The sequence below is a fragment of the Barbus barbus genome (genome assembly GCF_936440315.1).
Source record: "Barbus barbus genome assembly, chromosome: 6".
Lineage (NCBI taxonomy): Eukaryota > Metazoa > Chordata > Actinopteri > Cypriniformes > Cyprinidae > Barbus > Barbus barbus.
The window spans coordinates 8,966,098-8,983,278 of record NC_136734.1 but is presented as its reverse complement, the minus strand read 5'-3'; the positions used below and the strand labels follow the sequence as shown (position 1 = coordinate 8,983,278).

The 17,181-nt window shown below is 36.9% G+C and overlaps 1 protein-coding gene across 2 annotated transcripts in view; it reads right to left on the bottom strand.

Moving 5' to 3' along the window:
* ephb4a (eph receptor B4a) overlaps positions 1-17,181 on the bottom strand; it is a 39,559-nt gene that overhangs the window by 10,204 nt on the left and 12,174 nt on the right. Inside the window, exons 2-9 of one of the 2 annotated variants that reach the window (XM_079420269.1) lie at positions 10,769-10,839; positions 10,366-10,647; positions 9,025-9,415; positions 3,360-3,515; positions 2,132-2,467; positions 1,922-2,046; positions 346-514; positions 24-123 (exon numbers count right to left, since the gene is read on the bottom strand). In XM_079420269.1, coding sequence (XP_079276395.1) covers positions 24-123; positions 346-514; positions 1,922-2,046; positions 2,132-2,467; positions 3,360-3,515; positions 9,025-9,415; positions 10,366-10,647; positions 10,769-10,839 — 1,630 coding nt within the window. The remainder of the gene's footprint in view (positions 1-23; positions 124-345; positions 515-1,921; positions 2,047-2,131; positions 2,468-3,359; positions 3,516-9,024; positions 9,416-10,365; positions 10,648-10,768; positions 10,840-17,181) is intronic. The other variant, XM_079420270.1, reaches the window with a different exon arrangement.

Genomic DNA, 17,181 nt, shown 5'->3' with positions numbered 1-17,181 from the left:
TTCTTGTTGGTCTCTTGTTGTACCTTATACAGTAGATTGCAGCAGCAATGACGATGATGAGGAGCAGCATGCCCATGGCTATAAGGATCCCGGTAACAAGTAGCGGAGACGAGGAATCATCTTCTAGGTAAACAGAGAGAGGCAGACAGCCAGAGTGAGAGAGAGATGGTTTAAAAACGGAAAAAGGTGCGATACAATCTAAAAAAAAAAAATGGCTTCGATCTACACAAGGAGGAAAAAAATCAATAAAACGCCTTCTCAAACAAAACTCTGGGGCACAAAAAGTTGGGCGCTAATAAATTACCACAACACTGAACTGGCGCCTCTGACCACAACTTTTCTTACCGTCAGGCAGGGTCCGAAAGACGACAGCTTGACTGAAGCTGCCATAGCCGCCCAAGGTGCGAGCGCGGACCTGAACTTCGTACTGTGTCGCCCTGCGCATGTCGCTCAATACGACCTCGTTGATATTACTCTCCATAAAATGACAGGAGTTCTCCTCAGAGCCGCGCTCCTATCAAAAGAACAAACACCAGTATTTTCCATTAAAACCATTTGATTGATTCTTCACGTACCATTTCTGAGCTGTTTGAATGTATTAATTGTTAATTAGTCTGGCAGGTCTGTAGTGTAAACAGTGAGCAGCTGTGCCACAGAGAGCGATAAATAACACACAAGCACTGAGAAAAAGATGGAACGAGTGGGTAGGATGGAGACAGGGAAATAGAGAGAGGCCATAAAAATAGAGAAGTGAGCAGAGAAATGGAGTTAAAAAAATTATGAATTAAAGTGATGAGAAATCACATTTTCCTTAGTAAATGCTGTGTGCACTTTTTTCTGTAACCAAGAGGTAAAGTGTGTAAGTAAAACACTTATTTTTATTACTTAATATGGATTGCTATATGTTAATATGTATTGCTGTTACTTTTTAAAATTTTATTTAAATGAATATACATAAGTGCAACCTGAATGTAATCTTTTGGACAGTAAATTAAATGTTAATTGCAATTAAATAAAAATGCATTAGTTTAAAATTTTTATTAAATACAATTAGCTGAACTTAAGAGTACTTTTTGACACACTTCGAAAGACTTAAGTACATCTTTGTATGTAAAACTCATAATTACTGCCTTTGCTGCCAAATGCAATGACAAGAATTTATGGTGAACTTAAACACACTTTAATGTCATTTTTGTTGAAACTTGCATATTGTGTATATAAATATATAAGTACACATTTAAAATAAAGATGATGCATTTTGGTACATTTAAAATGTATTAAATTTAAATGCAATATTGAATTACACACTACAGTTTAACAACATATTATTAAAACAATGATTTACGTACTTTAATTTGACACTTTTTAAAAGTGTCGTTTTTTTTTTAAATACAAACTTTTAGATTTCAAAACTGAATAGAATAGATTAAGATATAGACTTTCCAACGGTCTTAAGTACACATTCAATACAGTTAAGTACACTTCTAGTATGGTGTAGTGTTGTATAGTGTAGTATAGACTTCTTGTATAGTGTAGTAGTTTTTTTTTCTTCTCCCAGTCGCATTTATGGTAAACTACAGTATATTTTAATGTTATTTCTATTGAAACTTGAATGTTCTGTATTGAAATGCATGTGTAATTAAACATTTGTAATTAAGTTCCATTTTAGTAGTCAACAGATCAAAATAATTATACAAAAAAAATTTATGATTTAAAATGTAGGCTACTATAAGTGTACTTCAGTGTGTTAAGAAAATTTCTCTCTTTAAGTATACTTAAGTGGCCTTTTATTTCAATAATACTATATTATCCGCAAATATAGTTTTTGAAAGATATACCATTAAGACTGTAAGTGCACATTCAATAAAATTAAGCTAGTATGGTGTAATGTTGTACAGTGTTGTATAGTGTAGTAGTTTACCTTCTCACAGTAGCGTAGCTGGTACTGTAGTATCCTGTAGTGTGATTGGGTCGGTGTGTTCCAGTGCAGCGTCAGACTGGATTCTGTGGCTGTGACCTTCCTCAAACCCGACACCAGTACAGGAACTACACAACACACACAAGCAATTAACACACTCAACTAAAACAACAACTTTCATTCCTATGCACCTTCACTGTCTCTCTGTCTCACCGTTGGGGCTGGTGGTGATGTTGATGGTATCTCCCGCGGGCCCCTGCTGACTCAGAGGAGAGACCCCGTTGAGGGCCATCACGGTAAAGCTGTAGGTGGTGTGAGGTCGGAGACCCCAAATGCTCACACGCCGGCCCTGGATCCCAGCTTGGGATGGGCGGTAATTCACACCGTCCCCACATGGCATGCAGGGCCCCCCGGGGGCCGAGCACATTCGACATTCCACGCTGTAGGAGAGGTCCGAACGGCCCCCGCTGTCTAACGGTTCACTCCATTCCAGAGTGAGAGAGGTGTCATTGACCTGGGGAACAGGGTTGCGCGGGGACGAGGGCGGACCTGACAAGGACAACAAGCACAGGGCGTTTGAATTATGGCCACAGTTCATTCATCTGCATGACATATCTGTAATACCCAGAATGCAACATAAAAACCAGAACAGTCAATGTAGACCACAAGAAGTGGGAAAGCAGATTAGTACGGAATTAGAAGAAGACAAAGAGAGGGAAGTTTAACCATGTATAGGCATGAAAAATCTAATTTTCTGAAATGGAAAGGTTTATTTGCATGAGTTTTTTGCTGAGTAGCATATTTGATGCATCAGGCTTTTATGGCTTATTTCATGGAGCTCATATGAGTAAACAAATCACCTCGGTTTTATTCAGAGGCCCAAACTGAGCAAAAACATGCAATTTGGTGCAAACGCTGACATTTATGTGGCCAAAACGGAAGACGAAATTCTGATAGCTTGTAATGTAAATCAATGAGATCTTTAGTATAACAGACTACTTACATAAAATGTATGGAAATATCTTTATTTCCAAATAATAGTAAGATGATGTTTAAATGCATAGTTTTATTGTCAAATCTCTGAAGATTTTAGTGAGGGGTAAAACATATAATGCAATGTTGATTGAGAGACAAACTAAGAAAAGTTCCTCAAAGGCCTGTGTTTGATACTTACATTTTAACATCTAAAAATGAAAGTTGCTTCAGGAAATGTTAATCTTGAAATATTGCCAAGTATATGAAATTTATTCTTACACTTGCTTCATAAAAATCGATAAAGATGTCACAGTAAAAAGACATTTGAATCATGATAGATTGAAGTCGTAGTAGATTATGTAAAACATGTTTTTTCAGTTTTGATCATGTTAATAATTAAGAGGCCTTATAAATTTGCAGATCAAATATGATCTTTATATGGTTGAGGGAAAGGAGCTGTACTCACGTGTGCAGGGTGTATCTGGACTGTCGGTAGGGGCACGATAAAAACCGGGGCGACACACACAGGAGGTAGATCCCGTCTCTCCTGTGTGACTGGAGTCAGGACACACAGAACACGGGCCAGGACCAGATCCAATTTTAAAATGACCCACAGGACACGCTGGACAAAGAGAATGAGACAAAGAGTTACATACAAAACAGTAGGGTATGTTGTGTTTTGGATGCTAGTCATGAGCTTAACCTGCTAATTGTCACCTGGCTATATTAGTTTGCTAGTTAAACCAGCATTAACCAGTCTGGACCACCATAGTCTTTTCAGTACAACAGAGAAACAACAGGTTTTGTGGGAATGAGTGCTGTATTATCATTAAACAAACACACTTTCCCATCAAATAAACACACACACACATTCTGTCCTCTCTCTCTCAGGAGCTTGCTGTCTTAAGCACAGACCTCATTTGTCCTTTTGCGTCAACATTTAAACAATCATTTAGACAACAAATCTAAACATGCGCCGGTGTCCATTTCAGTTGATGATAGTTTGATTCAGGATTTAAACCGCTTCTGAATCTCTGTGTGGCAATCTCCGGTGTATGATATGAAATATGATCATGTTCTTCTGCATGTTTAGCTTCTCAATCACTTGATTATAGCCTTGCACAAACACACACTTTCAGTAGATAAAACCCACATGCATGCAGGTCACTCATGAAACTTTAGTGGTCTTTTCTCTGACGTGACATACACACAATACTACACACATACAGACACACACACACACACACACACGTATGAACGAGTAATGCAGGGTCTCATGAGACAGGAAAAAACGGGTTTACAGACAAGCTTCCCTGACCAGTTTAATTTCATAATCAGTTCTCCACAACCCCCGTACTGATGGAAACACATCTGGATTTGATTAACATCAGTTTCACTCAGACCAAAACATGTGGTCTGAATTATCTTCCTTGTTAAAGCGGCTTTACATTGGTTTGTGTGTGTGTTTGTCATTTGAGACGTTTCCATAATGAAAGTCTGTGAATTTACTCGCTGAAGGATAAAGATCTTCAGGCCTCTGGTGGTTTTACAGACACAAAAAAGATATTACTGTTGACATCCATATCAGTGTTTCTTGTTGAGGATGTGTACTATGGATGGACAGATTAAGAAATGTAATAATTGTGAATCTGTACCATTTGTAAACAAAATTGTACACTATCGTTCAGAATTTTGAAATGGTACAATTTTTTTCTTTGTATTAAAGAAGTCTCACCAATGCTGCATTTATTTGATCAAAAATATAGTAAAAACAGTACTAATGTGAAATATTGTGAAAATAAGTTTTCTATGTGAATATATTTTAAAACGGAATTTATGTTTTATTTATGAATTTATGTCTTACTCCAAGTCTTCAGTGTCACAAGATCCTTCAGAAATCATTCTAATAATACGATTCAAGAAATGTTAAATACTGTTGTGCTCCTTCATATTTTTTTAACCATTTATTTCAGAAATCTTTGATGCACAGAAAGTTCAAAAGAACTGCATTTATTTGAAAAAATAATATTGTTGATTACTTTACTGTCACTTCTTGTCAATTCATTGCATCCTTGCTGAATAAAAAACAAACAAAAACTAATGACCTTAAATCTTAGTGAATGGTAGTGCATGTAACTTCTGTGTACCTTTGCTCAAGGCAAATTTTCATAGACACACACTGATTTTAATCCCATCCAAATTGAACATATCTGTTTTTCTTGCACCACCTCGGGAAAATATTACTGAGCAAATTACTTGTGTGTTTTTTTTTATTACCAGAGGGTCCTCAGAGAAAACTAATCTTGTCCAGATAGGAATGTCTGTGATTGCGCTATGTTATTGTTTTCACAACTCTGCTCCTCATTTATTTTAAACCTTTGTTGAATACTATAACTAAAGCTAATTTTCTTGGTAAACTGCCTGGAGAACCATTTTTTGTAAACTTTCTGGGTTGGTGGTCCTGTGAGCACTGCTGGCAGTCCCGCTGACGTTAAAAGTAAATTACATCAATACAGCGTGTGTGATCGCTGAAACCGCTCAGAGCAGCGTCAGGTACGATCCTTATCTTATTTCATTCCTTTCCTTAATTATACACATAATTGTAAATTGCATAATTAATTAATTAGGTTTAACGAGGCTCACATTCAGAACACATGATTGTCTATAATGCCCAGATCTAGACAACAGAAACTCCAGTAGCAACAGTAGCAACTACAAAGAGTCCAAACCCATCAAAATATGTGCAGCAAATTACAAGCATCCAGCTTTATTAAATATTATTTAGAAAACTAATTCCATCTTAATAAAGCTAGAAAATGTATTCTGAGAAGTGTATGATAATATTAATGTGATTATTGAAAACACAGGCATATATAGTTTTAATGAATTAATTATCCGTTGCGATCATCTTTTAATGCATTGCGTGATCTACAATTATAATACTTATCTATTCTTTGTTGCACCTTATGAATACCTATATAATGCATTATGCATCATGGTTTTAAGTTAACAAAAACACTACTACACTGCTGTTCAGTAGTTTCAGCTTTGATTCACAGGAATAAAATTACATTTTCAAATATTTTCAAATAGAAAAGAGCTATTTTAAATTGTAAAAATATTTCACAACATTACTGTTTTCACTTTATTTTTGATCCAATAAATGCAGCCATGGTGAGCAGAAGAGTCTTCTTTCAAAAACAGCTAAAAGTCTTACCATCTCCAAACTTTTATACTGTGCCATACCAGCACTGATTCTACCGCAGTAGTTTCACATTTAACAAGAAGAGATAGTACATGTGTGAATCTGCATGTGGTTAATTTGAGTCATTAGTAACGTTCACCACACCTACACGTCTTGTCTGGGCTCACAGTCCTTCACCTGTGACCCCGTGACGTCAAACTTTCAATTCGGCCTTTCACCTGCCCGATAAACTGCAGGATTCTCTTTTTTTCTGTTTTTCTTTGTTTCTCTTTCTCTCTCTGCCCATACCTAATTGGTCATGTCATTAGAGTGCCTTTGTACTGGACACATCCCTGCCCGCAGGCGCCACTATTATGGCTTTGCGCTGCCTTTGTGTGTGTGGGTGTGTGAAAGAAAGGGATGAACAGCAGATGTAGTGTGTTTGAGTGGATGAATGCTGAGTAAGTCATTGAGTGTGTGTGTGTGAACTCCAGGGGTTCACGCCCACAGAAAGCACAGCTGCAGTGTTTAACAGACAAGTACAGCCTTTAACACTCACTCACGCACACACACACCCCACCCATTTAAAAAAAACTTCATTAAAGGGCTGAAGTCATATTTGAAAACTGGGAGGATTTGGACTGATCCACTCCACTGAGAGATGGCGATGACATGAATTAAAGTAGATCAGTCCTGTCCTTAAATGAATTTTCCCGGGTAAATCCTTTTCCAGGTCAACCTACACACATGCAACATATGCTGCCGTTTACCACAGAAAATCATTTTGAGACACTGAGCATTGTAAAAATGAAGGAAAAGGTGGTTGTAGCCATGAACTTACAATGGAATCCAAGCCTGGGGGTTTAAAAATGAGTTTTGTTTTATGGGCATGAAGTTGTATTGTCAGTTTGAAGATGATGAACAGATGAACCTAGCTGCATTACAATTATTCCTGTTTTTGTTTTAGTTCCACTTTTGAAACAACAAAAATTAAATAATTTATGTATATTTATTTCCGGAGCTGTATAATTGCCTACTAGGCTTCCATTGTAAATTAATGAATGTAAATGTGCCTTCTTTACAAACTGAGGCACAAGTTGAAATTATTTTCTGTCACAATCATAAGCATATATTTACATTATTTCAAAAGCTTGGGGACCCATTTTCTTTTTTTAATAACAAAATTAATACTTTTATTCAGTAAGGACACATTTATAATGTTACAAAGTATTTCTAATTTATTTTCTTTTGAACGTTCTCATCTCATCTCAGAATCTGGATATAGAAGCACAACTATTTTCAACATTGATAATAATAATACATGTTTCTTGAGCAGTATATTAGCATATAAGAATGATTTCTGAAGGATCATGTGACACTGAAGACTGGAGTAATCATGCAGAAAATGAAGCTTTGATCACAGACATAAACTACATTTATGGAAAACGATTATTTTAAATTGTAATAATATTTTACAATATTATTTTTACTGCACTTAAATGCAGCCTTTGAGAGACTTCTTCCAACAACATTAAAAATAAATAAAATAAAAATAAGATTTTTAATTAAACCAATCCCAAACGTTCTAACATGTCTAATCTGTGTCGCAGTGGTCTTATTCATTCTTCAAAAGATAGCAGTCATAAACACAATCACACTGGAGGTCTTGTAACCCACAATATCAGACACATTGAAGACTAACATTTATCAGAAAGGCAATTAATCTGTCATCTGTGAGCATGTCACATTAAACGATCAAAGACTGGTCATTTTGCCCTTTGATAAAAAGAAGCCTTTTGCAATTTGTCTGAAATGACAGTACTGTGGCCAGACGTGTACCGTGTGCACCAGCTAAAGTCACTTTGGATAAAAGTGTCTGATATATGCAGAAATGTAAATGCACCCCAGATGTAATAGCGAATGAAAATGTGTCCAGCCGTAGGACACTGATGAAATACACCGTAATCCTCTCTCCTGATCACTCCACTGCAAGCGTCTCCACTTCCTGTCTCTTTCTTCACGTCTGAACGGCTTTTCTGTGAGACCTTCATCTCACCTCTCTCGCTCTGCCTTGCGTTCAGTCAGTGTTTTCCCTCCTTCTCAAGTATCACAGTCTTTGTCTAATTCAGTCCCATCTGTCCTTTACTGTCTCTCCGGGCTCTTGTCAGTGTTGAAGTTGCAGCCGTTGTCAGTATAAATGTCCTCAAGACTTACTCTTAAGGTAGAATAGCGGTATTTTTGCGTGTGTGTGTGGGTGCAAAATATTCTGTACTCGACAGTATCTCAGGTTCATACATACATTTTTGATAGTAAGTATAAAGATGGAAGTTTATGTTCTGAATGGTTTGCTTTCTGCTGCATACTGGGCACAGTAAGAAACTGTTTTGTATGCATGGAAAACCCAGCTGACCAGCTACATTTGTCAAAATGTGTATCATTGAACCACAGCACACTGTGTTTAATACTCTATCCACAATGCAGTGTGCTCAACCTGACCTTCTATTTTCTATGGGACAAACTGAATATATATTTATATCTTCGGTGAATTTATTTGATATCTTGTTTCATTATTTAATCGAACTGTGTTAAAAATGTAAAACAACAGTATTTAATGTTAGTTAACAGATGCTCCACTTTTTTAATCATCAGATGGTAATAGTTTATACTCTATTTTATCGCTCTACTTTTTTTAGATGTTTAAAATAGTAATAAAATAGTAATTTCACAATATTATTGTTTTTACTGTATCAATATATTAAGCACATCAGAATCTGATGTAATGAGTGTATAATATTCTGTGATATTTAAATAGCAATGTAAGATACTTCAAAGAATTTTTCAGCGTTGTTTAATTTAACTGAAATTTGGCTGTATTTTTGGCTCCAGCTCATCGCCTTCACAGAGAGCTCCAATTAGTTTCACAGAAGCCCGTTCTATTCTCACTCACCTCTACATTCCAGGTCTCCATGGCTGGCCTCGAAGCCCGGCAGGCAAGTGCAGGTGGTGGTGGGCTGGTCCACCCACTGTCCATCTTCTCCACAGAACATCTTGGGCGGTCTGGGATTGGGTCCAGGCTGCGCTGCGTTGGCCACACACTGGCCCACTGCCTCCTGGACCAGCGAGCGTGGAACTGTCTCCGGGAAGACGGATAGTGAGCGTGTGAGAGCCGGACACTTCTTAAAGAAGACGCGCACGGATAGAAGGGCCATGCATGCGCCCTGGGCGTGGAACGCCAAGTAGAATCCTTGTTTGGTCAAAGGGCCCAAACGCAGCGTTTTGACATTAAATTTCTTCTCTCCACCTTTACGCAGCAGGAAGTCCGCGGCCACCGTGTCCACCTAATGGAAACAGATAAACAGCAAAAACTGGTGAGATCCATAAAAGAGAAAAATCTCAAAGGTGATCTTTTACGTTTTGAGTTTTCCTATGAGACAGCAATGAGACTAAATGAGAACTCCTCAACAGACCTCATATTTCCAAGACTGAGATTAAATGGAGAGAAAATTGAGGCTTTTTCTTGATCTCACATCATCTCTAGAGATTTTCATTTTCAATATCTCAAACTGTACTCAGATCAGAAATCTCAATGTGATCTCTTTATAAAGTTACAATTTCACAGTACCCTGAAAATAAATAGAAGTGCACTGAATGTGCATTTGTAATGTACTTCAAAGTATTTTTTTAAGTACTTAATATACTATGATATTAATGAAATAAAAGGCCAATTGTGTACTTAGAATACACTTTCATAATTAAGCAAGCTTTCTAAATATATCAAATTTTTTTTAAGTATATTTTAATTCATTTTTTTGTCATGCTTTAAAGAAATACACGTATTTTGACGTGTTGACTAACATATGAAAAAATATTTGTGACCCTGGACCACAAAACCAGTCTTAAGTCGTTGGGGTATATTTGTAGCAATAGCCAATACATTGTATGGGTCAAAATGATAGATTTTTCTTTTATGCCAAAAATCATTAGGATATTAACTAAAGATCATGTTCCATGAAGATATTTTGTAAATTTTCAACCATAAATATATCAAAACCTAATTTTTTATTAGTAATATGCATTGCTAAGAGCTTAATTTGGACAATTTTAAAGACGCACCCTCAGACTCCCTCAGATGCATCAATGGAAAGCTTATTTACTAAATTAAATAAGGATAAACATTATTAGATATTAATTTATATATACCTAAAATCTATCAAATTTTCCTTTCAGTAACATTAATAACATATCTAATTTTCCATGCATATTCGAGTGATTGTCTGCATGTGTGCACCTTAGTATAGGGGTTCTCCATCCATGCTGGGTGGGTTGCTGTGGCATCATCTGTGTCGCTCTGGTAGTAGTAAAGGTTGAAGGTCTCTTTGCAGGATCGGTGGTGCGTGCTCCGCGATGAGCATTCGATCATGGTGAAGAGCAGCTCCACGTACACCTGCGACGCCCCTCGCCGATCGATGAGCTTACTGCGAAGCCAGTGACTGGACGAGCCGTCAGCCTGGCAGATCTGATAGGTCCTCACGCTGTTGTTCTCCTCATCTAGACCGCTGACCTCCTCCCACTGCACATAGAGACGACACATGAAGACCGACCGGTTAGTGGAGATCAGCTGTGATAATATACAGTCTGTACTGAGCTTTTGCTCTATATGTAGGGTCAGACGCTGGAGCTGCAGGTCTCACCTCAGGCTTAGAGCGAGAGTATGTTGTCCACTTCAGATCTGATGTCTCGGTCTTTGTATTCATCAGGACTTCTGTCAAACACACGTTAGAGAGAGCGGTTTGTTAGAAATGAATAAATCAATAAAAAATTAGATCACAATCTTTAATATCGCCAGTTGTGAAAGAAGTGCACTTGAATGTGTACTTGTAGTGTACTTTAAATCTTAAAAGTATATTTTTTAGAAATAAGATATTCTAAAAAATGCTGGTAACCAAACAGGTAGCCAAGGACTTCCATACTATTTTTTTCAATGGGGACCATCAAACTGTTTAGTTACCAACATTCTTCTTTTTTTTTGTTAAAAAAGAAGACACATATACAGGTTTGGATTTTTTATTTTAATTGTATTATATGTGCTCTTGTAGTATAATCTTAAATGTATATAAGTAAAAGTATATTTACAAGAACTGTACTTATAGATAATATAATATTAATAAAGTAAAAGGCCACTTAACAGTACTTAAAGAGATATACTTTCATTATGGTTTCTTAACACACTTAAAGGGATAGTTCACCCAAAAAAGAAGATATTTTGAAGAATGTGGGTAACCAAAAAGTTGTTGGTCCCCATTTACTCCCATGGTGTGAACAAAAATACTATGGAAGTCAATGGCTACCATCAACATTCCTCAAAATATCTTATTTTTTGTTCAGCAGAAGAAAGAAATTCATACAGATTTGTAACAAATTAAGGGTGAGTAAATGATTAAATTTCATTTTTGGGTGCACTATCCATTAGAAAGTAATAATGTTAATAACGTTTCAAGTACATTTTAAATCATCTTTTGTCATGCTTTAGTACACCTATTTTGATATGTTGATTATCCTACTAAAGCACCTGTAAAATAAAGAATTATAGTGTCGACTGTAGTGTGTTTTTCAATATTACATAGAGTCCTCATGATGCTTTTTAACTGTGGTTTCAAAAGCAAGATTTCCTCAGTCCTCAGCTTCACCACAACATTTGTTTTTGCTGGTCCACTAGCAAAAGCAGCAGCGACCATTAAAACCCATGGAAATTCATGCAGATCTGCTGTTTTTTCAGCACGGTATGACACGGCAACATCTGAGAAATGACATTTTTCCTCCGAGCGCACAGAGGGCAAGGGAAGTTCCCTGAAGTTCGATGGTTTGGTTGTCAAATCATGGCCAGCAGAAGCTTTGGCAAAAACAAATCTAGAAACTATGGGCTTTTTTCCCTCTCATACCGACTTGCATAGCTGCAGTATCCCACAGGGAAATCGACGGACATGGGAACAAGGGCACAGCCTAATTTTACACTCGCACACATATACAGCGATGATACAAAATCACTATATAGAGTTTCAACCCAGCGGTGAATGATGGTCATTTAATTTCCAGTGAAACATCCTTCCTTTCATCCATTTCCACTCTCTCTCTCTCTCTCTCTGCTCTTGATTGCATTTTTGCTTGAACTGGCTGTTGGTCATTACTTATTGATGGTGGTGATGGGTTTTAATCAGGCATTCATTCAGTCACCCCCTCCAGACTTCCGTGCACATATCTGGCCCTGGGGTTCTTGCTATGGGTGCTGCGCTGGTCATGTGACCACCCGAAGCCACCGCTCGGTTCAAACCGGCTCCAATCACAAAGATCCTTTGATCTAAAAATACTACCACAGAATATATTTCTTTCTCCCTCCTGCCATTATTTGATCAAACTCCTTTCTTATCCTTGTCTCTAAGGAGGAACACCTTTATTGCTTTTTTTTTTTTTGCATGTGCTTTTCCCATGAGTGTTAAGAGTTTAGCATACAGAGATGGAATCGATGTGTTTCTGTCTGCATGTATCTGGGTTGAGACTTGTCTTGGGGACTGGAAGCTTTATGTGGGTTTATACCTCAGAAAAGCATCAATGGCATGAAGAAAAAGACGTTATTTAAGCGCAGATGGCCTTAGGGAGAACACTGGTTATGTTCTGAATGGATATTACGCACTGTGCAGTATATATTTTATAATGTCTAACAGAAAACAATAATGTAAAATAGTCATCAATTTCAAAATTGTGTATGCTACATTGCCGATACATGACATTAGTATGTTAAATGTTTAATTTTGTGAATAAAAATGTTAATTTTCTGAAGCCGCAAAGAATTTGAAGTAGCAACAGCACTTTTTTTTTTCTTTTGGTATTGTGATGTACATCCGAGTGAAATGTATTTTCCAAAAAAAAAAGTAGGGCAGGGACTTAGTTCTATCTGATTGGCTTGTATTCGGTTGTAGGAAAGAGGAGGGGTTTAAGCGGACTAAGTGATTGGAGAAATCCTGCATGTGTCACCAGACAGAAGTCTCTCATTTCACTGGAAGATCCAGTTATGACATTTTGATAAAAAAAATTATGAGGTTAAAAAAAAGAAAATCAAATATATGCATGGCTGAATAGTTCAATATATCAATTAGAAGCATTTAAAAAAAAAAACTGATGTAAAATGTCTTTACTTTTGGCAACTCAATCAAATAATATATATTAATAATAAAAAAATAAAAAGTAGACTCTGGTTGTATATTCAGCAAATGCAGTATTTCATCCGAATTTTGTGTGTACAGAAAATTAGCATACTGCATAAAGTCAAAGGCTGTATCCGAAATCGCCCCCTATACCCTCATTCACTATTCCCTACATTAGTCCACTCATACAGTTCACTTGAAGGAGTGAATGAAAACGAGTGAGTGAATTCGGACACTGAGTGCACCGGAAGGACTGCCGCTTTTGCATAGTTGTATTACGCCGTGGAGGAGCGCTTCTAAAATCAATGAATGGATCATTTAGCTGCGGGTGTCATCTTCTGGCGAAACGCGGGAATTCATTCGGCGCGCGACTCTCACAGTGCATTCTGGGGATTCTCTAGCTGTTGAGTGTACATCGGTTGTACACTCGTTTTTGTGGTGCATTGTGGGATTGAATGAGTGCACTCGAGAACATCCACTATGGTTTCGAACACCACTTAAAATGGCTGTCCCCTCAAATAGTGCACTATTTGAGGGTGTAGGGGGTGATTTCGGATACAGCCAAAGTCTCTTTAAGACAAGTCATGTGTCTCGGCGGCCATCTTTGAAACGCCTCTCGGGCATGCAAGTGCAGCTCCTATCTCTTTGAATGGGGAAATATAAAATTCTCCAAAACTGTTCACTAAGCTTACTAATCGTAATTTCATATTTGAAATCACCAAAGAAATTTGACAACTGTATCATAAATATTTATTTTGCTCAAATAGTGTTATAAAAAGCTTATTTTTCTGTTTCTATAGCAACCGGGGCTTCGGCATTTACCGATTAGCGATTGGCTCTTTCATTCAGAAGGCGGGGCTTCCGGTGGCTGAGCGGCCATATTGAGCATTGCATTTTTCCCCATTCAAAACTATACAAGTGACACGTCTTGGGTATTCTATAGTGTTTGATATAGTATACATACTGCAAGACTAGTATGAGTAGTACAGTAGTACACCACTGCGGCACACCCGGTGAGCCTCTATCTGTATGTATCTGGGTCGGAACTTGTCTTGGGAACTGGAAGCTTCCTGTTGTTGGTTTTCACCTCAGAATCAAATCAATATTCAACATAAAAATCAAAAAATGTTATTTGAGCATGCAGGGCCTCAGGGAGAACACTGGCATGTGCTCTTTCTCACTCAGTGACACCTCCACACACTCCTCCCTAACGCCATCCATCTTCCAGACATTTCTCCTTCTCGCTTTCATTAGTCTCCCCATCACTTTTGCTTTTCCTGCTTTCAAATTTCACATTCCTTTCTTGCCATCCGTCCGTTTCCATTTCTCTTCTCAATAACTCCATATGTCCCCGTCACACTCTTTATCTCTCCGCGCTTCCCTCCATCCCTCTCCCACCTCTAATGTGGAGAGGCTGCGGCCGGCTGATAACCGCCGTCCAGCTCGGAGAATCAAAGCGAGTGGTGCCCGGGAGGCCGGAGGGGAGGATGAAAGAGGGATGAGAGGGGAAGAGTACCGGGCGAGGGAGGACACAGGGCGGGAGCTTTTGGAGATGAGAGGAAAAAAAGAGGGAGCGAGAGAGAGAGGGATGAGACAGGACAGATTTCTGACGGTGATTTCCCACTGTGAGTTTTGCTCCGAGTTCAGAGGGAAAACTAATTACAGACTCATCTACATTAAAATGCACATGCACACATGAACACGAGAACATGCTCAGGTCTTGCCCATAAATTATATGTTGCATAAAAACATGAAGCTTGCTTTTATTTTTATTTTATTTTTTAATTGAGATTTCCATGAAATTTACTTTCCCCTCAGACTCTCATTTGTGTAATATATATATATATATATATATATATATTACTGTATTAAAAACGAATATTGATATTACTATTATTAACTCACTACTGCAATATATGATATGAATCAGGTGTATTATTGTTAAAGAAAACTACAACATTGCTGTTCATTTAAGCTGAAATAAAATTAAATATAAATATTTTTTAAATTCATTTTCATTTCAGTTTAGGATTTTTTTAGTTTAAGCAATTTCTAAATGGACATAAATAAAAAATGGGAAAAAATAAAACTAAAATAAAAAAGTTAATTAACCATAAAAAGTAATATTTAAAACAAAAGGAACATAATAAAATTAAACAAAAATTTAAATGAAAACTGTAAATATAAATTCAAAGGTTCATCAGGTTCATTCAAAATATGAATAACAATTATAATAGTAATACAACATAATAATAGTAATATTAAAACAACACTGTTGTGAATACATAATGAATTATATTTAGATTTTATAGTTAATAGTACCATTTTTGTTTTGTATATATTGTATTTTGAAATACAAACTGTATAATAGAAAATAAAAAGTACAAGTAAAAAGTCGGAATGCATAAAAAGTTATTTGAATTTCTTCAGGTTTTTTTTGTTATTTCTTTTCTTGCTAGTATGAATTATTTCCATGAAGTTTGTGTGTATGAACACCAGGTTTGTGAGGACAACGGTGTGTGTGGTGATAGATTATGGTCTGTTACGGGGTGTGTGTGCCTGTATGTAATTACAGTGGTCTGTATCCTGCTGTCTACTCTATCATTACTTATAATGGGGCAGGAAAAAGTGTGTTTCTCCTTACAGCTTGTCTCAAAAAATAGGTTAGACACAGTGAGACTCTAAAGTTGACACCAGCATTATCACTCACCTGACACACACACACACACCTGCACATCTGTCCGTGAGTCTCTGGCCTGATATCATCAGTAGCGGCTGCTGTTCTGATGGATTAGGCTCCTGGTGAGCAATTTTTGTCCGAGCCTGTTTTTTTGACCTGTTTAATGTAGTGCTCCTGTTTAGACACTCTGTACCGCACAGCTCTTACAACAAATCTAACCTAAATGCACTTCAGTGATAAACCTGAAGCAAATTCACAAGTGAGACTTTTACATCTTTGCTGTGTCTGAAGCAATGAGATTAAATGGAGAGCTAATGGTGACTTCAAGTCGATTTTTCAGGAAAAGACCCTAATAATCTCATGTGTTGAGTTTCAGAGATCTTGATGTCTCAAACTACACTACGTTTTGCCAAAATGCCATGTCTGCAATAAAATATCAGAAATTCTTTATATATGAGCTACTTTATCCAGCCTATACAATACTTATTTAAGGAATTTTAAGAGAACGATTGGAGAATCTATGAAATTGTGCACTTCGTTATCCCTCCTCATCTTTGAAAGAGCAATATAATATTCCTGTGTGTTAGGAAATAAAAGGTAACTTGAGGCTTTTGTGACAACCATAGGTTTGACTAGGTGTGTTCACTACTATGCAGAAGCACTATTCAAAATGTTTCTGAAATAAGTCTCTTCTGCTCACTAAGGCTGCATATGTTCAATCAAAAATACCATAAACAGTAATATTTTGAAATATTATTACAATTTGAAAGAACTGTTTTCCATTTCAATAAATAGTCATTTATTCCTAAAATGCAAAGCTGAAATCATGTGCACAAGAAACATTTCTTATTATTATCAGTGCTGAAGACAGCTGTGTGGTTTCATGTTTTTGTGCAAACAGTGAGAATTCCAGATTCTTTAATGAACAGAAATTTCAAAAGAACAGCATTTGAAATAGAATCCTTTGTAACATTATAAAAGTCCTTCTGACAATTTTGAACAATTTAAATCATCCTTGCTTAATAAAATTATTATTTTCTTCCAAAACCATGCAAACAAAACTCTAACTGACCCCAAATGTTTGAGCAGTAGTGTGTGTGTGTGTGTGTGTGTGTGTGTGTGTGTGTGTGTGTGTGAGAACATTCTGATATATCCTGACTTTTATAATATGAATAATATTAAACATGATTCTGTATTTGTGTCTGAGCATGTTAAGACGTGTGTA